Genomic DNA, 21,749 nt, shown 5'->3' with positions numbered 1-21,749 from the left:
CCAACTTGAACACTCATAAGCCCGTACAGAGGCTCTTCTACATCGCGGCGAGGAACCAGCGCTTCCGAGGAATCTTACTGCAGTAGATATTTGGGTGTATCCCAAGGAAAAAGCAACAAACCTCTTTTTTCTTCCAGAGTTCTACAATAGTTCTGGGTCGATAAGCACTCACAGAGCCCCGCTGGAAACAGAATCACTCCAGTTATTCCGCCCCAACATCAAAATGAACTCGACACCCGTTTCCTTTTACAAGCGAGTTAAGTTACAAGTTTTATACGTATAATTTTACATACGTCATGCGGTAGTATACTCAGTAATTTTTTTCGAAAGTTGGCGCAACGCGTGACCAGACTGAAACCCCTTTGGCTGTTTCCGTTGAGGAATGCAAATAAATGGTGCAGTATAAGCGTTGAACGCATTGAGACTTAAAGAAGCGGTTCAGCATCTGGCGTTCGGCCAATTCCCTTAGCTTCACATTTCTATCCGCACCGTTGGGGAGCTCGTCGACCACACGTCGACCCTGTTACGTATACCCCCATTACGCCACGCAGACGATCCCCCTCAGTCAACAGTAGACATGTCGGCATGCGGCTATAGGGATGGAACGTGTACTTTCTCCGATAGCTCGGTAGTCATCTGGTCAACCAACCGTCTATAAACATCTTGGAACAGAAGGATGTTTCGTGAGCCGCTTTGTCAAATCGCTCTTGCCACGATCTTTCCGAGGAACGCCGTCAGCGAAGAACAAACTCCCTATCATGGAGCTCATGCGGTTGGAACACGCCATCGAATTTCGCCAACACGCGGAAGATGTTACTCAAGATCTACTCGACCTCCATTACACGCTCCGCGATCCCAACTTGCCTCGAGCACCAAAGGATGTTCCTCCGTCATTAGTACCCTCTGCGGCTAAAGCATACATTCCCCGTGTTGTACCAAGGTTGCTAAAGGCCACGTGCAGGGAATAATTGTTGAACCCAAGGACGTCTTCATACCGTGACAAGACCACCGCGAGTTACGTTCTATTGTGCTAGATTAATACGTGGTGAACCTTTACTCCATCAAGCCCATCCCTGCTGTGCTCAGATACCGTCAAATTCCCTCCGTCAATCGCGATATCCTCGTACCACTGCTAAGAACACCCGTACTTCCTAAGACACCCCGTACTTGTTCCGTGTACACGAATTCGTGTTCATAACGCCTCCGTCGGCCAACAAGTTCGTATTAGGAATGGTGCTCTCTGTAACCCGTCGCGACCTAGGTATCGTCAATAATCTCCGAATAGCCCTAAAAGAGCGTCCGGATCTCTCAAAGCGAAAGATCTGTGACTTTCCTCTCAACAACAAACAACGACGACTTCATCCTCGCAGAAACTCGTGCCAATTTCCCGTACGCGATGCGCTTTTCCGAGCTTCCAATATATTTGGAAGCTCAGATCACTTTGATGAATATAGCTCGACGATTCCTCCCCGTCAATCCAGCAGATGATATCCTCCCAATTCGAGTCTTTAGGATACTCCGGGAAGACCAGGAGTGGGTTACTGATCGCAATGGGGACTTTCCTAGTTGTGTGAATAACCGGAGATCAGCACGCCGCCGGTTGGGTCAGTTGTTCAGTATAGCCTGCTCAGCCGTCTCCGCTCAGCCTTGACGGGTACTCTTGTCATCAATGTAGGTGTCCAGCCCCTCATCGTTCTCCATTCGACTCGTAATCCGACTTTCCGGTGTGACGTCCGAAAGTGGTTGGTCGGTACAGCGGCTCGTACACGCTTGGATTATGGGTTCATCAACGAACGGAAGAGCCATCATCAAGCAGGCAATTCACTTTCGGGTGTCAATCACTCGACATGAGGATGAACACTATGATATCGTGTCATAGGTCTATACTAAGGGCCATTGCTGAGCCGTCGGGAGCCGCCTAGAAGTGGGCATATTTGTCAAGTTGGGACATACTACGACAGGGATCGATTCAGTGTATGAGCTACTGGCCAACGAAGAACTATTCTCCGAACCATACAGTATATGGCGACGAAGTCTGTCAGTTTCTCATGAACCAGCGTCTTGTCCACCCCCACCGTCGTCGGTGACGCTAGCCTCCAAAACATTCCAGCTCCGGAGTACCCCTTAGCTGATGGAGACCCCACCACCCCAGCCGACTTAAACGTCATCTTGAATAGACTCAGCACCAAATACGGCGAACGTCTGGAGCCAGGAGAATTGTCTCGATGCGAGACGTACGCCCGGGGAAGACAGCCAATTGAAAACACCATCTTCTTCCCGGACCGAACACTATTCTTAAATGATGAGGAGCGCGATGACTACGGGATCACAGAGCTGCGACGACCCGCTCTCGTTCGTATGGCAATGGTGTCCCTCCTCACGCGCTGTGCAGCATCGAAAGGTCAACTCTAATGAGGTAGGTTCGCTATAATTAGCTGGAGTTTTCCAAGTGAATCAAGAATTGCCAAGTAAATGTTTTTCCCCCTGTATTTCTTGCACCGAAGAAAAATCAGGAGTGAAATATATTTGCTTCGTATTTGCATTCGTCTTTCTAACCACGAATGCACTCAGATATGGTCAGAGAGGAATCCGGAATGCAGTCTATACAGATCAGATTCTCCGCATCCCAAAAATCCTCTAGGATATCTTCAGATCAGTTTATAGGAAAGGAAAAGGAAGTAAAATGAAGAGGTAATTTTCTTCAGATCTAGTTATGCTGTTTGGGATCGTATCCCACACCTGTTCTCCGTCAATCCTGATCCTATAGGAGTGAGAACTGCAAAAATTTATGTTATTTGACACACCCACCATGTTATTGATCCGCCTAGAGTAAGATCGAACACGAAAAAAGGATAAATTTGGGAATTCTAAGGCCAACGGGAAAGGGGAAGCTTTCTCTGACCAAGTGCGATTTGGCGCTCCACCGCAAATTTTAAAGACGTGGCGGGAATTTATTAAATTCGGAGCATGATTGTGCTTTCGCGTACACGTAGAATAATCATTCTGATGGTCTCATCTTTACCTTAAGTGGGGCGTTGATGTGAGTTTTTGAGGTCTTTGTTTCAATTCTTTCTCGAATTTCAGATGGCGGATGTAGCAGCTCAACCAGTAGAAGCCAGAACTGAGGTTGAGGTTCTCTATGACAATGTTGCATCTATATTGTTTGTAATATCTTTCACTTAAGAGTAGCACTCGTGGTGTTGTTAACAACGAAAGTAATCCAGTCTCCGCTCCAACTCAGCAACAGAGGTCAAGGTTGGTATCTTCCTCGTGGATAGCAAGTAGTATTGCAAGTACCTTCACCTTGATTTCCGAGTTTGTAAGAGTCGCGTTCTGCCAATTTATCCATTTTGATAAATTTCCATTTCCATTTCTGCGCAGTCCCTTCTCTTGTTTAATGGAATAATGCCTTCAAAAATTCCTCAGAATGGCTTAACAAGAATGAGGGCAGTAGTCCTTCGTGATTAGCGGAAACGTTCAGAAATATGATTAGGTGTCTCTTCAAGTACATAGTTTATGTTTTCAAACCTATTTGAGTATCAGACCTCACTAAGATGTACGCTCATCCAAATGAGTCGTGTATGATATACTTTGGCCTTTTTTCATCCGTTTGCTGGTTATTTGACGCCTTTGAGGTGTCAGGTTTTATTTGTATTTCAGTGGATCGCTAGACTAAAATTCTGATCCTTATTATTTTGCTGCCTATGAAAAATTTTAGATCCCAAACTTGGGTCATCGATGACTTCGAGATAGGTCGTCCTCTCGGAAAAGGGAAATTTGGGTCTGTTTTTGTGGCACGCTCGAAAGAAGAGAAAGTCATAGTAGCTCTTAAGGTGAGTACTGTCCTTTTTCTGGTTTTCTCGAATGAAAATCTGTGCAGAGTGGTTTACAGATTTTCGCTGACAAATTTATGATTCATGAATGATTAGATATACTTTGTGTTCGAGATGTTCGAGATAAGCCATGAATGATTTGCATAAACGAAGGCTTGATTAATATTGAGAGTAACAATATGTGTGCACATCGTTCAGCTAAGTGTTTTTTTTTCTGGAAAAGTCTGGTAGGATCCGGTAGATTATGGAATTATTCTACGTTATTCAATTTCTTTATGAACATGCAAATAAGAGGTGAAGTCATGTTACTGTACATAGATTTTTGTCCTTCCCACAAAAGTATAGGAATGAAGTTTTGCTAGATGGGAAACTAGAATGTCACATAAAGTTTTAGAACGACCCTAACGCGATAGCATAACTATGATTAGAATGGACACATCTTGTTCTATACCGTCTACCTGTGATATCAGAATTAAACGATTATCCTTTTCTTATTTGTCTCTTCGGTCGGATTTATTGATATTGTAAATGACTGCGAGAAGAGTAAAACTTTAGACTACTACTAATTGCTTCCGTACTTCGACCCTACACAACAGGTAAGGTGTTCTTTCACCGTTGAAGAGGAGTAGATTCAGTGCTTGACTTCAAATCTTTAATTTGAGGATTTCTGCTTCATGATCGAGGAGAAAAAGTGAATCTGAATAAATGCGTACAAACTTGAGAACGCTTAGCGCGTATCATATCAATGCTCGTCTGTATTTTTGAGCCCGATTTTGTTCCGAGCACTAGCTGTTATTAATGTTGTTGATGTGAAGAAACGAACGTTTGAACTGATCAGAATACTAATATGAAATGATTACTGATCTAAACATAGCAAAGTAATATGCAACTCAAAATTTAGCTGTCCAAATCGAAATTTTTGCAAAACTTTTTTTTTCGAGTGTTGACAGTTGTGGAACAAGAAAAAAAAAGAGTTCATTCAGTTTGGCCCACATGATAAAGCATAAGGATAAATCGTTATCGTTAGGATATAGGCGTTAATCAATCTGCTTGGGATGCGCCCCCACGTTCACTTCAATTCAGAATCGTTCGAGGTTAACGGACGTATAAAGTGAGGGATGGAAGGCTTGGTGAGCACTAGGGCGGATTCGAACCTCCGATCGATCGTGCAGGAAGCGGAAACTTTAACCGCTTCACTACACCCTCCGGCCCACATGATACTCTTTCAAAATGGAAAATGTAGCGTTAGAGATTGGAGGATGCAATGAATATCAATGTCTCAACAATGATATTGATGTTGAAAGATTGAAATTGAAAGTTGAAACATAGAAACAACAATAAAGGTTAGAACAAACGAAGTGTTATGTTTTAGCTTATCCAAAATATAAATAGTATGAAGAAGAATAACGAAAGATGACTATAGACTGCTTACTAGTTGAGGTTTTTGTGTTAATCTACGTTTTTTATGATCAAATATGTGGATGCTGATTCAGCAGCAGAGTTTACATCTCTAAGTCGTGCCACTTTTTCTGAACTGGTGATCTTCTCGAAATATCCTGCTCTAAACTCATAATTGTCAGCTGCAGTGTTGAACTCTTCCTATTGTTAGTATTGATTCACTGAGGTGGATTCCCAACAGAGGGTTTATTTACAAGCATCTATTTTATAGTACGGCCCTTTGTACCAGTTCTAATTCGTCTCTTTTTTTCTGTTTGAGGTTTATAAATTGTATCTGTTTTCATTCTTAGAACCTATTCTTAAAAATTTAAAGGAGACCGCGCATAGACAGACAACTTGTTAGTTTTACAATCGTCATTTTATAACGGTGATTATAAGAATAACAAATCTGTTTGAACTGAGCCGAGATTTTCGAAGAACTACATTGAAGGCATCACCCCATGAATATAGGTTAGTATGGATTTCCGATGGCTAAAGACTATACGGGGTCGTAGATTGCAGAAAGATGTGCGATTATGCTCATTTCTTCCCAATAGCCGTAAAAAAAACGGCTCGGAAGATGCTGAGCGTGCGCAAAGGTGCTCCTGTGGATCGTCGAGCGTTCCGGGGCGCTGTTTTCTACGACGAGTTCTATTTGAGCGCGCCACCCTGGTGTACTTGCCACATCTTCCAGACCGTTTTTTTTAAACGGAAATTAGGAAGAAATGCCCGTTTCCGCAACTTACGACCCGTTATAGTCGTTAGCCGTCGGAAATACATACTCCAGATCCGTGGGGTGAATGCCTATGAAGCTCTTACGAAAAGTTTGTGGTATGGCCAAACTCTGTAGAATAGGATTATTTACTGTGCTGCTACTCGTACTACAATTTGGGGTGCCGATTCTTGTTTTGCGGTTACATGCAATTGCATTTCACCTTAATTAACATTTCATGAATTTTTTTTTTCAAAGAAGGTGTCGGGGTGCAAATTTGATATTTTAGTTTTTAGTTTTCTTCGTTTTAAAGCCGACTATCTCCTTTCAGGTTCTTTTCAAGGAACAGATCAGAAAGCACAATGTTATGCATCAGGTGAAACGTGAAATAGAAATTCAGTATCATTTGCGGTGGGTACTTTTTGTGTATCAGTGTGGCACTGCGATGGCTAGTTAATATTATACTAAACGGTCGGTTACTACATTCAAATAAGGAATAAGAAGTGGGAAGTAATGCTAGGAGCTCTATTTTATCGGTTTATTCTTGCCATGTTTGGGTTCTTTTGGGTTCTTCTAGCACCACTTCTACCGAGAATGTATGCATTCAGCCACCCTAACATACTACGCTTGAAAGGTTATTTCCATGATCAACAAAGAGTTTACATAATTCTGGAGTATGCTGACGGAGGCGAGCTATACAACCGATTGCGGAAGAAAGGAAAACTTGAAGAACCTGAAGCAGCTCGGTTTGCATTTGTTTTGTTGAACTTTGAGAAGCCAATTCATCTAAAAACTGAGCATTGACGTCTATTCAACGCTTTACAGTTATGTTCACCAATTAGCGGACGCTTTGAGTTACTGCCATGCTAAGCGGGTCATTCATCGTGATATCAAACCGGAAAACATCTTACTTGATCAAAGAGGCAACGTCAAGGTGGATATGGTCTCAATTCTTCTACTGTTTACTGCTCCGAGGATATATAATCTACATTTTAGATAGCTGACTTTGGTTGGGCTGTGGTGTCTTCTCACTCTCGTCGACAAACCGTCTGTGGAACACTTGATTACTTGCCTCCGGAGATGATCGGTGGAAAATCTCATGACCATACTGTACGGTTAAGCTTGCTCTTTTTAATTGTTTCTTTTCAGCAAGCCTGACGAGCATAATTGTATGCCGTATTAAACTTTTGAAGGCTATTTGTTCAAAAAGTCGTCCTGTGTTCGAGTTAGTTGGAACCCTACATACCCTACAAATATATTTTTTTGTGAAGCAACTGCGTTATAATTTTTATAATTATATCCAAGTTCATACGCCACGTTCGATGAGAAGACTCAATATCAAGAGCAGAATAAGCTCAAATCGCTGCGGTATATTAGGTCTCATACCCTATTACTCCATTCCATCCTTTATAGCCTCACATATTCGTATGAAATCACCTATGTGGTGTGTGGTTGTCCTTTTTTTCCTCATGTTATTCTCTTTACAATACAACATCGATTCCACAACCAGCTTTTATACCTTCATTTCGTCCCATCGATCGCGTAAGTTGTTGCGAATTTTTTAAAGGCATCACCCCACGAATCTGAGGTGGTGCAGATTTCAGGTGGAGTATTCGTATACGGGATGGGAGACTACGGAGAGGAGGGTGATTCCGTCCGTTTCTTCCTAATTGCCGTAAAAAGCGGCCCGGAAGATGCAGCGCCGCACAAGGCTGGCGCGCTCCAGTCGAACTCCCTGTAGAAAATAGTGCGCCAGAACGCCTGAAGCCGTATCTTCCGGGTCGTTTTTTATGGCAATTAGGAAGAAACGAACGGAATCACCCCTCTCTCCATAGTCTCCCATCCCGTATACGAATACACCACCTGAAATCCGTACCACCTCAGATTCGTGGAGTGATGCTTTTAAAGACGACAAAAACAAAATGCTGCGTTAGGTTTATACTTGCCGTAGTGTTGGCTGCTGAGGCGACATCTCTGAGTGTTTTTTTTTTAAACGAGGCTGGCTAGTTGTGTGTCATCCCGTATATTTCAGGTGGATAACTGGGCAATTGGAGTTCTTCTTTATGAAATGCTCGTTGGAAAGCCACCTTTCGAATTCCCAGATCAACAGCAAACATTGCAGATGATTATGAATTGCAGATTCATAGTTAGTTCTTGGATTTTCTTATTTGTTGCATCAAATATAGTAGAAAACTTTATGCATTTCTCTTCTTTACTTCTGCTGCCACTTATTAAATTTGTAGTGGAGCCGAAAGTTTTTCATATTTGAATTTAAACATAGTTGGCGCGGATATGTTCAATTGAGTGTGCTTAACATATCTTACGCTCGTTCTGTTTTTGACATTCATTATTTCTTCAGCTTATCCTGCCTCAATCGAAGGTGCATCGCATTAACTCGGTTGAACGCATTCGTACGGAAAATGTGCTAATTTTTCTATACATTCCTTAATGAGAAGCCATCACCGTGACCCCAAATTTGACAACAAGAAGTTGCAGTACGTGCAGATTACATTCAGTATTACTTTTTAGATCCCATCATTCGTTAGCGAAGGACCATCCGATTTGATCCGGAAACTGGTTGTAAAGGAACCAAGTATGAGGTGTGCGATGTTATCAATCTTACTTCTATTTTATCGTTGTAAGTGAGCCCCTTGGAAGGGAAGTGGTATGAACTCTTCTTGCTAACCGTAGGTGCGATAGGGAGAAACCGGACACTCCTCAAGTGAAGTGGGTCTAACTCAACAACTCAAGTGATGGGTGATCCCTTTGCCAACCGTCCAAAAGTAAAGGTGGTCAGACCGCCGGCTCCGACTATCGCATATATGTTGCTAACAGAACACCGCCAAAATTTTGATTCAGCATAGTTAAACTGAGACGTGGACATTTATGGTCGGGTCAGAGCGACATGAAGCTTGGTGCAGTTGCGTAAGCGCCTGCTCTCGGCGCGCTGCGGTAGAGCATAGCGATTAGGATCGTTGGCGAAGCCTTGCTAGTACTACTCATCTCTGCATTTCGCGATAGTCTACCTCAGTCCCATACGCTAGCTCCTCTGCGTCGCTTCGAGCGCAACTGCTTACGCAACTCACCGCGCTTCATGTCGTTTTTACCCTAGTATGACCCCTGCCGTTTGACTTTACCAAGATGACCGCTATTCGACGACAGCGTGGAGACAGGGCCGAGAAAACGTGTGTCAATTAAAGGAAGTGAACGTGAGCACAGTGCTCCAAGCACAAGTATAAATAACATTTGTCACCAATTGTTTTGATGACATTAATTGTTCAGTGGCAGTGAAACTGGCCACTGAACATCAGCATCATCAAAATAAATAAAAACGGAATTTGCACAAGCTTTTAGTGCAATTGATATTTTGATGGTAGTTTAGAAGCAAGAAGCGGCGCGTTTCCGTGTTAGCCATGTCATCAAAGCTTCCGCGGATTGGAATTTTTTTTTTCTAAACGAGAACATTTTGGGGTTACTTTGCGGAGTATCTGATCACTAGGTTACCCAAGAAGAGAAGTAGTATGAAGTAGATTAATGCTTTGGTTTTTTGCGTTATTTCTGGAGTACAACAATAATCTATTGGGCAAGAAATGTAACTTATCGCTCCTCTCATTCCTTCTCACCACCTTAAAGGCATCATCCCACGAATTCGACTTGGTATGGATTTTTGAGGGCCAAAGACTATACGGCGGCGTAGATTGCAAAAACGGGTGGGATCTCGCTCATCTCTCCCTGCATCATTGTAAACAGACGGCTTCGGAATGTGTTTCCTTAAGACGTCCTTTATTACAACGCGTCACCTTTGCGCTCCGCCCCCACCGGCGATTTGTCGAATGAAATGAATTGCTCATCAGGTCATCCGAATGGATTTTTGAAGAATCGGGGGCGGAGCACAAGGGTGGCGCGTTGCAGTAGAGGATGTCGTAAGGAAACACATTCCGAAGCCGTCTGTTTATAGTGATACAGGGAGAGACGAGCGAGATCCCATCCTTTTTCCAATCTACGTCCCCGTATATCTTTAGCCTTCGGAAATCATTACCACGTCAGATTCGCGGGTGCGTTTAAATCTGATCACAGTATAGGAACAAGTTGAACATGAATGTCTTGTAAACCTGTTTACTTCTTCTTTGTTTGGCAGATTGAGAAATAGAAATACGTTTATTCGTTGCAGGTTAACTCTCTCCGGAGTGTTAGCTCATCCTTGGGTTGTAGGAATGTCTAATCACCGTACTCATCATCAGACTTCTAACTCTTCTGTTCCTACTGCATAGATCACATTTGAGTACTAATTTTATGTGGCTTTAGTACTACTATGACAATCAACTCAACTATTTGAAACCATTTTTCGGGTAGACTCGTTTTGGCTCCCAAGCATCGAGCTTAGTTAGCTTAGCATCGAGTTGTTGGTGAGATTTAAGAATGTTTATTATTACTATTTAGTTTGAAGTCGATTTCCTTGTATATTGTTGTAACTCCATACTGACCCTATTTAATATACTAGTGCAGTACATGTATTATAAATCTGTCATTCATATGGATTAGTTAGTAAACATTGGTTAATTGCGTAAGCTGCATGACCTCGTTCAAGGGAAGAGGAATGCTTTGTTAACTCTCTGGTCTGTAGACTTTTTGGTTGTTGCACAGGTTCAAAGTTAGAAATTTATTTCAGATAGCACCATATTTTATGAGTTCAATAATGTCTTCTGGGAATGTCGCAGCAAAGAGTCAATCCCTGAAATTTTGCTTTTATGTCAGTGCTTGAAATCGAAGTTTATTAACTCACTATTTAATAAGTGCTGACAGTCCTTCACTGAGCAGTTCTCCTCCTTCCATTGCTTACAGAATAAGACCAAGGATGACTGATATAGTTGGTTTATAGCTTTTAAGTATCCACCACATGCGACAGCGGACCTAAAAATCTTGCTCAGGTTCGTTCCATATGCATAAGATATTTGACACCATTGAATTCTCATTAATCCTAATTCATTGAAAATACATTACGAGTACGACAGGAAAGAGAGAAAGTATGTTCGAGCGGCGAAAGAGCGCTTTTCATTGATTAATTTTTTGCTTCCACTTAGAAGACAACTGCTAGTATTTTCGTAATAAGAAGTGTAGAGTCCCAAAAATTGCTGAAACCGGATCTGATGGTAAACTAAATTAAAATGTTTACTAGGTGCATTATACCACAAACAACATAAGAACAAAGAAAATTTCTCACTCGAGAAGTTCACCATTGCGAAGTCTAGCTACAAGAAGTGCTGTGATGTTTATTCCCACTACAGCCAATGGAAAGTCCTGAAACAAATGTGATTCATTCCAATTTTATATTAGAGTGAATAAGCGCAAAAAAGTTTACTGGCGGAGATGCTCACATTGGGTTCGCCCCGTGACAACTGAACAATAGTAGCTAACTTGCTTTCGGGTAGATTTTTTACAACACAGTAAAGTTGTATCAAACCAAGAATTCCTGTTCCACGGAAGTCAGTTGCAGGATCGGATCCTGGAAAGAATATTTATTAAATCCACTGATTCAGTTTCACGAACGTATCGATCATCAAAATGTATGGTTGTTTCGACGTAGTAGGAAACATATTGAGACACTCGCAACCTTGTAGACAGATATATCCGCTGAGTACAGGGAGACTAGAATGAGGCTAGAAGGCGTGTTGGAAATCAACAATCAAATTCGGTATGTTGCTTGTAGATAACAGTTAGGGTAAATTCTCTGCCCACGAGTGCTTGATTGTCATAAAATGTTTCTGTTGATATATTGAAATATGAAGGTAAGTTGAAGAAGTGTGCTTAAAGGCAGCATACCATGAATCTGAGGTGGTGCGGATTTCAGGTGGAGTATCCGTACACGGAGTCGTAGATTATGGAGACGGGGGTAGTTATGCTCATATCTCCCTGCATCACTGCAAACCTCCAGAATGCTGTTTTGTAGGACGCCATCTATTGCAACGCTCCACCCCTTGCGCCGCCTCCGCCCTGCTATTCGTCGAAAATCAATTCGAACTGCCCCGACAGGCAGAAAGGGACGCTACGCGTACAAAGGTGGCGCGCTGCAATAGAAGGCATCGTACAAAACAGCATTCAGGAGCCGCCTGCTTGCAGTGATGCAGGGAGAGATGAGCGGAACCACTCCGATCTCCATAATCTACGACCCCGTATACGGATGCTCCACCTGAAATCCGCACCACCCCAGATTCGTGGTATGCTGCCTTTAAAATATGAACTAGCTCCTAATCTTAGGATACTTCTCAGCGATTATCCTACTGGAATAAGGGTCTTTGCTGACAGATCTCTCACTTGAATGAACACAGTTGGATAGATGCAAAATTACGTAGCGCGATGTCAGAGTACTTCAAAAGGAGTGAAAAGACGTCTGTAATGTTCATGTGTGGCAATAGATGTCCATAAACAATAGAAGCTGATTTGCCCGTTCCAAACTGGTTGGTTTTGGTCCGTTTTAACTGGACGAAAAATGACAAACAAATGCGCAAACAAATTCCGTGGTCAAGCATTTAACACCTCAAAAATTAAAAGCTTACCTTGAAATCCCACAATCTGCCAGTGGTTCCCTTTGCGTGGACATTCCGAAGCGAGTGAGGGGTCATCAAGAGCGAATGTAGCGACAGCTGAATAAAAAGCCCGAAGTATAGACCATTGCGTGGTTGATGCGAGGCAATACGGTACTGGAACGAAACATCCATTAATACAGAGGGACACTGATAGTACAAACAACTGGATTTCATCAGTGCTTACCAGTGCTCAAAGCCAGCAACAATGTCCTTTCTCTCTTAAGTGAATTACTCTCTAAATGATGCTTCGGCCTGCATAAGCATTTCTGCACGATAACATCCAGAGTAGTTGGGTGTACTGCGCTCATGGTAGAAGCCACCGCTGCCTGGAGTAAGAATTGTCTGAACTTTCTCCTTGTTTGGAGCTCAGTCGAACTTTTTGACCGAAGTCTACATTTATCACGATACTAACCATTTCATGATCGTAGTTCTCATTGAGGATTTCCTCTATCAAAGGATCGGAATCATGAAAATAGTGGTGGTCTTTGTCCGAGGACTGTCGCCGGCAATCGTGGCCATTTAGCGTCACCCCATTCGTATTAATAAGTGGTGGACCATCCGGGAACCTTAGTTCGATCTATAAGAAAAGAGAGATAGATATTCAAAGAAAATTATCAAGACTTGTCTTCTACAGGGATAAATATCAAAGGATAAAGTCACTAGGGTATTAATCCACTTAGGACTCGCCAACATAGAAACAAATAAAATTTCTCTTTCACCACCGTTCGTAATCTTTGAGGTTTTGGAACCCGTGTTGGCCTATACAATGAATTGCAAGGCTAGCCAATGAACAAGTTAGTGTTTTTATCCTCCCAGACAAGTCTGGCAGCCGGGAAATGAAGAGCTTTTTTTAAAAAGAAATGTGAAATGTCTGTGCATATCTATTTTAACCTTTATTTCCTGCAAACGAGAAAGTGGGTGATCGGAAGTGGAGTTGGAGGTCAGTGAATGTCTGTTTTTATTACAAAAATAAAAAATGGAAGGATTGTCAAAGTGTTTTGCAGTGATTGATTGGCCCGGGGAAAAGTCGTCATATCGATTTTTATTTGTTTTGCCGACGAGGTTTTTCTGAGACTTCATCTGTGGCCTGACGTAGCGATGTTATCGTTGCTATGAAGGGCTTGTAAATGTTTCGAGATATTTTATATGATGCCTATCCAATCAAAGTCTTCCCTTCCTCGTCAAGCATCGATCCCGTTCCAATTACACTGCGCAGGAGCCCTCCAACAGAAACACAAACCTATTATTCGCATTGACAAGCAGAGCTAGTGGTCTGTAGCGTTGCAATTTTGCAAAGCGAATGAGACCTACATACTGTGCAGAATCCTTAAATAGTAACCTTGTGTTTGTATTCCTACTGGAGGGCCCTTGCCCAGTATATAGCAGGATCAAAACGATATGAAGCACTATGCAGTTGCGTAGGCGTCTACTCTCGAAGCGGTGCGTTTGCGATCGACGGGGGACCCTTGCTAGCACCAGTCATCGCATTCATTCGCATGGTCCTGCGTCGATTCCAACTGCGATTTCCACAGCGCCGCCTTGAACGCATCCGCTTTCGCGACTACACCATGCTTCATGTCGCTTTGACCCGATTATACTTCCCTTTTAGCATTTCTCTGATTTGATCGAAAGCACCTCGCGCGAATCTGGTAAAACATATCCTACGCCGACTATGCATACGACGCGACGCAGAGAAATATCGAAGAAAAAATTCTTAACAAAGGAATGTTGGGGAGTGTATTGCGTACTGAAGGCGTTATCACGTAAATAATATGGAAAATCAAGAGAAAAGATTCTTTTTTTATATTCTATCATTCTGGTGAAAAACTGAGTTATGTGAGCTTTCTAATGTCTCGTTTAAAGGCATCACCCCACGAATCTGAGGTGGCACGGATTTCAGGTGGAGTATTCGCATACAGGATGGGAGACTACGGAGGGGAGGGGGTGATTCCGTCCATTTCTTCCTAATTGCCGTAAAAAACGGCCCGGAAGATACGGCTTCATTCGTTTTGGTGCACCATTTTGTACAAGAGGTTCGATTGGAGCGCGCCAGTCTTGTGCCGCGCCGCATCTTCCGGGCCGTTTTTTACGGCAATTAGCAAGAAATGGACGGAATCACCTACCTCTCCGTAGTCTCCCATCTCGTATACGAATACTCCACCTGAAATCTGCACCACCTCAGATTCGTGGGGTGATGCCTTTAAGAGAGTCTTCGGTCAAGAGAATAATCAGGAGGACAAAAAATTGTTACATGTCACTTAGATAGAATGGAACTTAACAAGAAGTTATATATGCACATCTATACACATAGAGGACGAAAGATCAATCCGCTTAGTTCACTGCATTCACTTGAATTCAGAATCGTTTGAAGTTTACGGACATGTGTGCAGCCTTACAGTGACTCGCTGAGCTGAGTCGATGTGTCATCACAGCGTTTTCTATCTGCCAGACGACTCTGCTACCAATTTATCGAACCCGGAAAGATGAAAAGTTTGGTTAGCACTGGAGCGGGTTCGAACCTTCGATTGATAACGCAAACAATGGAAGCTCTTACCGACTGCGCTGCGCCCGCCCCTAATTATATATATATATATATATATATATATATATATATATATAATAAACGATATAGTAGTAGTGTTACTTACATCATACACATGCCATTAGTGTCATTTATTTGTTATTTGTTATTATTGTTTTTATTGTTATTTTTTTGCGACGTTGGATGTAGGTATTTGGAGGGTTGAGAAAAAGAATATACGAAAGAATGGATGGAATCTTGTGGATGCCAACGCCTCATAAAGTGGGTTAATAAAAATGTTTAATAACATGAAAGTGTGAGAAAGAAGCGATGAGAAGCGACAGGAGAGAATCGGAAGTATTGAGCTTTAAGAAATGCCTAGCTGCGAAAATAGCAAATAGAAAAGATAGTTTTGAGAAATTTTTTTTGAATTCCACACGCACAATAAAACAGAAAATGCACGGAAATTCACTGCGATAAGCGGTTGTAGCGAGTTTCGGATCGTAATTCAATCTCAAAGCTGAAGCCGAATTCGTTCTTCGCCTACATTCAACTGCAACGGCTCTGTTTATTCACAGCTGCCACTGAACGTATTCAACCTGGTTGACGGAACGCACTCACCGCGATCGCACACTGGTGGGTGACTTATCTCTCCGAATAATGTGATCTGCGATCGATGGCGCAGTTTTGCTGCGTTGATGATCTCCCTGGGTTACCTGCGCCCGTCTTCGCAGCACATGCGTCGCGTCAACGTGGTTGAACACGACAGTAGATCCATTCTTTCTCCACGGAGGCAGAAAGATAACTTTTGCGGAAATTACGCCACATGAGATTGATTGTCTTTGAAACACGTACAACTTGGAAATATTCTAAAAAGATAGAGAGTAGATATAACATTTGGTTGACGCATTTATTATGAATGACAGTAGGGGGTTCACCTTGACAGTCAGACGAACAAGTTTAGAACATATGAAGAATGCAGGCAACACTCGGCAGTAGCAATTATAAGGGAAATATGTAGCATTTGGGGAATCTACATACTGATTGTCTTTTCCCTTTTTCGTTCGAAGTCACCACTTCACAAAATTGATGTAATTAGTGTGGAAACATGGTGAAAAACATAGAGTTTGGGGTGTACACGAGTATGTGGGTGTCACGCTCAATTTCCCCTAATGATCCTAAAAAACAGTCTCCTCAGTAGTCTGGTTATTGGTTTTACATGAATAGACTGTTGGGGAGACATTCTTGACTGCCCGCTCGTGGATGCGGTGCGGGCGCAAGGGTTCCATCTTACCTCGTAGGAAGCATCTCCGATGCCATTTCTTTAGGACGCTTAGGGCAGATTAAGTGGGGCTACGCTCGCATTTATAATCGGTAATACATTCCGAACTCTGTGTTGTCCATCACGTTTCCACATTACGTCAATTTCGTGATACGCTCTACCTTTAATAGTGGCATTGATCTGAGTGAATAGTGGGTGACACTATCTACTACGTATATTACAAACATTATTGGACACAATCAGAACACAGCTGTTTGTAATTCCCAGAGAAAAAAGTCTCCAGAAAATTGAAACAAGAACGTTTCCAGCCAAAATCAGTAACTTAGATTGTTCATACGTAGCTTGAATTCTATTACAGCAAGAAAATTATGAGAACATAGAGAGAGGTACTGTCATCGAGAATGGAGCCGTTTTTTGCGGCCTAAGTGCTTGTTATCCAGAAATTTCAATCGAAACAATTCGTTAGAAGCACAAATACTTGCACAGGTAGGCAAAAATTGGGTTGAGGAATAAAAAATTCGAGGCTGTTTTTATCATGCTAAAAAATGACATGGAAATGAAAAGTATTAATAAAGTCCTAGATACGAACTATGTTATACATCACTTGATAGACAACTTGTTGCTCCACCTTTTTTTCTGAATTTCGTTGGCCAACAACATAAGGCCAACAAAATTGAGTGTCATTTTCGAAGGTGGGCATGAGATTGATACAACATATGGAGAGCATCGAATGAACTATTAAAAAAACCTTGGAAAAGGACGAAGGAAATGAGAAAAAAAAACCAAAAACATATTGGAAGCATTGTCAGGCATCGAAAAACTGCAAACAAAAATTGATAGGTGGAAGAGATAGGGAACTATGGGAAGGACAGCAAAGGAAAGTACAGCACTGACCAATTGAGAAGCACGTTTCGTTCTGAAAAAATGACTTTTTTTCTTAACAAAAACACGATTGCCAACCGACCATGGTGTGATCCACCTTCGAGGACAAAACACACTTTTTTGAAGCGAGAAGGAAACTGCGGTCGGTACTTTCAAGCATTCATACCTTTCCATACTTATTACAAATCGCCTCGACTGAATAAAAGAAATGGAGTCGAAAATACCCCTTTTAATCCATTGGACAACCTAATTCAATCATCTAAGAAAACGAGAAGCTGCGAAATTAAAAAAAAAGGCTGCGACACCACCGTCTTGTAGAGCTAAAGATTTTCTATGGAACTTCATACAAAATACTCCACATGCTTTTAACTTATAAATACATTTTCATGTTTAAAAAAGGCTACGATTTGTTCCTCTACCCGATATGAACAGGGTCATGGAGGTAAATTCGGAGAAGAGCTGTGTGGATGAAAGACATTTGAAATGTGAGGAAAATATACTATATTGCGCAATGTGAAAGTTCATGTTCTGCCCAAATCCTGATGAATCTTTTTTTCTCGATTCGTTGGCAATTTCGCAGATTCTCTTGTGAACACATCGCTTTTTTTGTGCGTTTTTCAGCTATTACTAACTCGCTCCTTACTGCAGAACTCTCCAAAAACTTTCGTCATGACGTAAACTTGAATCTTCTCACAATCTCATGCAATTATCTCCGAAGGGGATCGGCTGGCTCGGAGCGAGGAGTCGGCTGCCCTCTGCCCGTGTTCACGGGCTCATCCCTGATTGTCGACTAGGAGGGTTGTCTTTATCGAATGAACTTGTTGCGTCGTCCAAAAAATCGAGATAGATACTGAGATTTGCAGCAGATAAATAGATAGGAATTCAGGACTTTAATCCGATAGCTGAGCTGGTGTAGCGTAGTGGATTATAGTTTCGCGGCAACCGCGAGGTCGAGGGTCCGAAACAGCCTTTCTGCCAATCAAGCCTGTCGTCCCACCGGGGTCGATAAATTGGTACCAGACTTGTCTGGGAGGATAAAAACACTGTCTTAATCACTGTCCCGCAAGCCACTGTATAGGTCAGCAAGCGTTCCAAAACCTACAAATCAAACGAATTGCAGTAAAACGCGTTGGTGCATTCCAGGTGGATTGATACACCACTGACTTTATCATTTTATCCTTTTGTTTGACAGCTTGGTATTATTTACTATTTATTTATGGATACTTCAAAGTGTGTTGTGTTCTATCGGGTCAAGACATTTAATATTGGGATGAACCCAAAATGATCAAATATTGTTCGGAGTGAGAAATGTCGATTGAGAACGCGTTTGTCTCCGGTGTATAGAAACACGCGAACTCCGCTCCACATTCGAACTTTCAGGCATAAGGGGAAAAAATAGAAAATCATAACGGAAAGAATTAAAGATAATCGACCTAATGCAAAAATGGGGGTGGATATATACATTGTGCTTATCGAAAAAGCCATATACTGAATAGTATGAGACGCAAACAAATGAAAATGTTGAAAAAAAGACGCTTCAGCGACATCTAACTAATGTATCAGATAGTAAAGAAGCATCGATCGGAGAGAGAAGAATAAAAGTATGATAGAAAGGAAATATGGAAAGAATGTAATCTGATCCGCTGGCTTCGTTATCTAGAAAAATTTCGATCTACACCTTCTCTGTTGACGATCGTTTCTTTGTTCTAGTATTTGTTAAGCAAAAAATGTTAACGAAGCATAAGACAAAGCCTGATGAGAGTTCTAAAAACCTTAAGTATCCAAAATTGAAAGATTCACATGAAAAAAGCAACGTACCTTGGGTCCAGATGACATAGAACCAATAACAACAGCAGCGAATCAATAGGGACGCCCCTCCCTCTGTTTCTGTCGCACTCGCCCACCCTCGTTCACCGAGGACGAAGAAAACGACCACGAGATTTAATGCTTGTATAACGAATTTGCACTTATTGAATGGAGGTTATAAAGTTTCATGAAGAATGAAGTTTCATTGGTATGTATTACACGAGGTTAAGAGTGCATTTGTTGTTCCCAGAAGTTTCCTTCTCATTGGGTGCTAACAGCCGTCGGCAGAACAGTTGTTACAAAGTATAATTTTCCACTTTTTTTTCTGGCTGAAAGAAGCAAATATACATTCGTAAAGCGATAAGCAGCGTATTTTTGCAATGTTTTCCGTCTACAGCGACACATTACATCATGGAATGTTGACGAACGAGAAACAGATGTACAATTTTACGGCGAGGCAGGCGCAATGTGTTCCTTGTATCACAGGAATCAGTTATAAGCACTTCTTGGAAGGACGCGTCAATAAAAGATTTTGTCTACCTAAAGGTCCTACCGCTGATTTTACAAAAGATAGAAGTTCAGAGCGTGATTATCTCTGACATGCCCGCTACATTCTACTCTTTACTCCACCCTTTTCGAAAACTGAACATTACCCCCAAACCAATGAAATTTAAACTTGCGGTTGTCCGATGAGAAAAGGAAAAAACTTTTTTTTTGCAGCTGTTTTTGATGCAAATCGAGCAACCAGCTCTGATCTCAGTTTGAACAGGTGGTATTTATCGAGGAAAATAGTATGAACAGATGGGAATCAATGAATTTCCAGACAAGAAAGTAATGACACTGCTGCACTACGCAGTTCGCACTCAAAGAGAGCAACAGTTGAGCATTTAAGTAGCACTCAGCAAGTATTACTAAAATAAGCCCAGTAGCTGATGTCGCTTCCTGAACATTTCAGGACAAGATTTTGAAGGATCGAACAGACATCTGATTTTTTTAAAACTTTTTTTAGTTCCTAATAAACGAGTTAGTTCTGTCTTAATCGGAAATTTTTTCTCTGTCTTTTTTTTGCAATTGCATCATGATAGAAGAACATTTCATGAGGAAAAATATTTCTGAAAAAAAATGGATGAATGCAGATTGTTAAGCATACAATAAGTGGAATACTTTTAATATAGAAAACATGTCGGAAAATTCTTTCAAGTTTCTTTTCTTTCAATTCTGTTTTTCTGATGATATATATATATATATATATATATACACGAACATATGTACGTATATGTATCTTATGGTGTGCAACATTTTGGAAAATACATGGAGATCAAAAAGATTGTAAGAAAGGACATGAATAAGAACAAACACATCGTCTCTCATTGTCTGGGGTGAAGTACAGAATTCTGATGTCCTATGCGCACTAGAAGAGGGCGGGTGTAGTGTAGCGGTTAGAGGTTCCGCTTCTTGCACGATCGATCGGAGGTTCGAATCCGCCCTAGTGCTCACCAAGCCTTTCATCCCTCCGGGGTCGATAAATTGGTACCGGACTTGTCTGGGAGGATAAAAGCACTGACTTGACACACCGGCTAGCCACCGCAAGTCATTGTATAGGCCAGATACACGTTCGTAAACCTCAAACAATTCTAAATTCAAGTGAACGTGGGGGCGCATCCCAAGCGGATTGATTAACGCCAGAAACGTTATCCTTTACCCTTATGCGCACTAGAAAGTGATATTAATGCTCCAGGAGCATTTGTCTCACAAGCAAAGACTCGTGCTTTAATAAATATTAAACCTATAAAGATTGATATTGGATCTTCATACTTTTTGTAATGTTTGCTAGCTTACACTAAGTTATGTGTAAAAGTTTGAAGAAGTACGGGACACCTTGGATTTCTAGCCTTGAACTAAAACAACTCTTTACCTCAGATTTAGAGATGTTCTGATCTGCACAAATGACAATGATGTGAGGGCTAGCCACAGAAGACAACGTAATAATGTTCATAATTTGTTCACTCATCATTCATAATTTATTAAATTAGTTAATAGGAATCAATTATCGCCTCATTCAAGATAAACAAAATTTGAAAGCAATTCAGAACGGAAGCAAAAGAAACACACTTAATGGAGGAGAAGAAAAGACTAACTTCGCTCCATTCTTCAAGCGCTTTTTCTCTTTCCTCCTTCCACCGTGCCTCCTCAGAGCTTAGCATCGATCAATCTAAGTACGAGCATTTGTAAACAACTTCTGAACAGAGATATTTGGTGGGAATATTGATACCAGCAGAGAAGTGAAGTCAAACCAAGCACAAAGCTGTACCAGCTGTTTCAGATGCGTCACCCCAAAGGCACGCATTAGACAACGGATACGTTCCAACCTCGTATTTGTGATTGATTAGTTTCTTCCACCTAAATTACACTTTCACATTGAGGGCATCGTTAAAGCTTTGTAATCTTGATATACGAAGAAGTAGGAAGGACTGAAGAAACCATTGGTTATGCATACCCAGCCATTTCTTTCGCTATCCAAACGTAGACAATTTGCTCAGTTGGTTCTCGTGCTTACTTTGGTATTTTATGGTTGCTGCAGATCATTATTTCAACAAAATTATCATTGCAAAATAGATTTGACATAAATGTGTGCAAATTGCTCCATTTCATTCTTCGTTTAAATCGAGAAACGAATAAAACCAGGAAAGCG

The 21,749-nt window shown here is 41.6% G+C and overlaps 3 protein-coding genes across 7 annotated transcripts; 2 read left to right on the top strand and 1 right to left on the bottom strand.

Annotated features, from left to right (window-relative positions):
* Positions 1–758: 758 nt before the first annotated feature.
* On the top strand, positions 759–1,879 carry RB195_010987 (uncharacterized protein; the record flags this gene model as incomplete). Its single annotated transcript, XM_064192221.1, has 2 exons — positions 759–940; positions 1,684–1,879. 2 exons carry the CDS (start codon positions 759–761, stop codon positions 1,877–1,879), a joined length of 378 nt encoding a protein of 125 aa, XP_064049804.1.
* Positions 1,880–2,314: 435 nt separating this feature from the next.
* On the top strand, positions 2,315–10,253 carry RB195_010986 (uncharacterized protein; the record flags this gene model as incomplete). Of its 3 annotated transcripts, none has more annotated exons than XM_064192219.1 (11): positions 2,315–2,416; positions 3,085–3,126; positions 3,185–3,255; positions 3,719–3,833; positions 6,314–6,393; positions 6,591–6,728; positions 6,808–6,916; positions 6,979–7,092; positions 8,015–8,128; positions 8,512–8,582; positions 10,154–10,253. In XM_064192219.1, 11 exons carry the CDS (start codon positions 2,315–2,317, stop codon positions 10,251–10,253), a joined length of 1,056 nt encoding a protein of 351 aa, XP_064049801.1. The 3 variants fall into 3 exon arrangements, with proteins under 3 accessions (XP_064049801.1, XP_064049802.1, XP_064049803.1); XM_064192220.1 differs by having other exon boundaries at positions 3,085–3,132; XM_064192218.1 differs by lacking the exon at positions 2,315–2,416 and having other exon boundaries at positions 3,085–3,132.
* Positions 10,254–10,664: 411 nt separating this feature from the next.
* On the bottom strand, positions 10,665–21,261 carry RB195_010985 (uncharacterized protein; the record flags this gene model as incomplete). Of its 3 annotated transcripts, none has more annotated exons than XM_064192216.1 (8): positions 10,665–10,714; positions 10,766–10,893; positions 11,204–11,280; positions 11,358–11,485; positions 12,537–12,680; positions 12,751–12,892; positions 12,979–13,143; positions 21,196–21,261. In XM_064192216.1, 8 exons carry the CDS (start codon positions 21,259–21,261, stop codon positions 10,665–10,667), a joined length of 900 nt encoding a protein of 299 aa, XP_064049798.1. The 3 variants fall into 3 exon arrangements, with proteins under 3 accessions (XP_064049798.1, XP_064049799.1, XP_064049800.1); XM_064192217.1 differs by lacking the exon at positions 21,196–21,261 and adding an exon at positions 19,070–19,087; XM_064192215.1 differs by lacking the exon at positions 21,196–21,261 and adding an exon at positions 14,690–14,707.
* Between the last annotated feature and the right edge of the window lie 488 nt (positions 21,262–21,749).

The sequence above is a fragment of the Necator americanus genome, chromosome III (genome assembly GCF_031761385.1).
Source record: "Necator americanus strain Aroian chromosome III, whole genome shotgun sequence".
Classification (NCBI taxonomy): Eukaryota; Metazoa; Nematoda; class Chromadorea; order Rhabditida; family Ancylostomatidae; genus Necator; species Necator americanus.
Note: the sequence above shows the minus strand (reverse complement) of the source record. Positions and strands in the feature narration are given on the sequence as shown.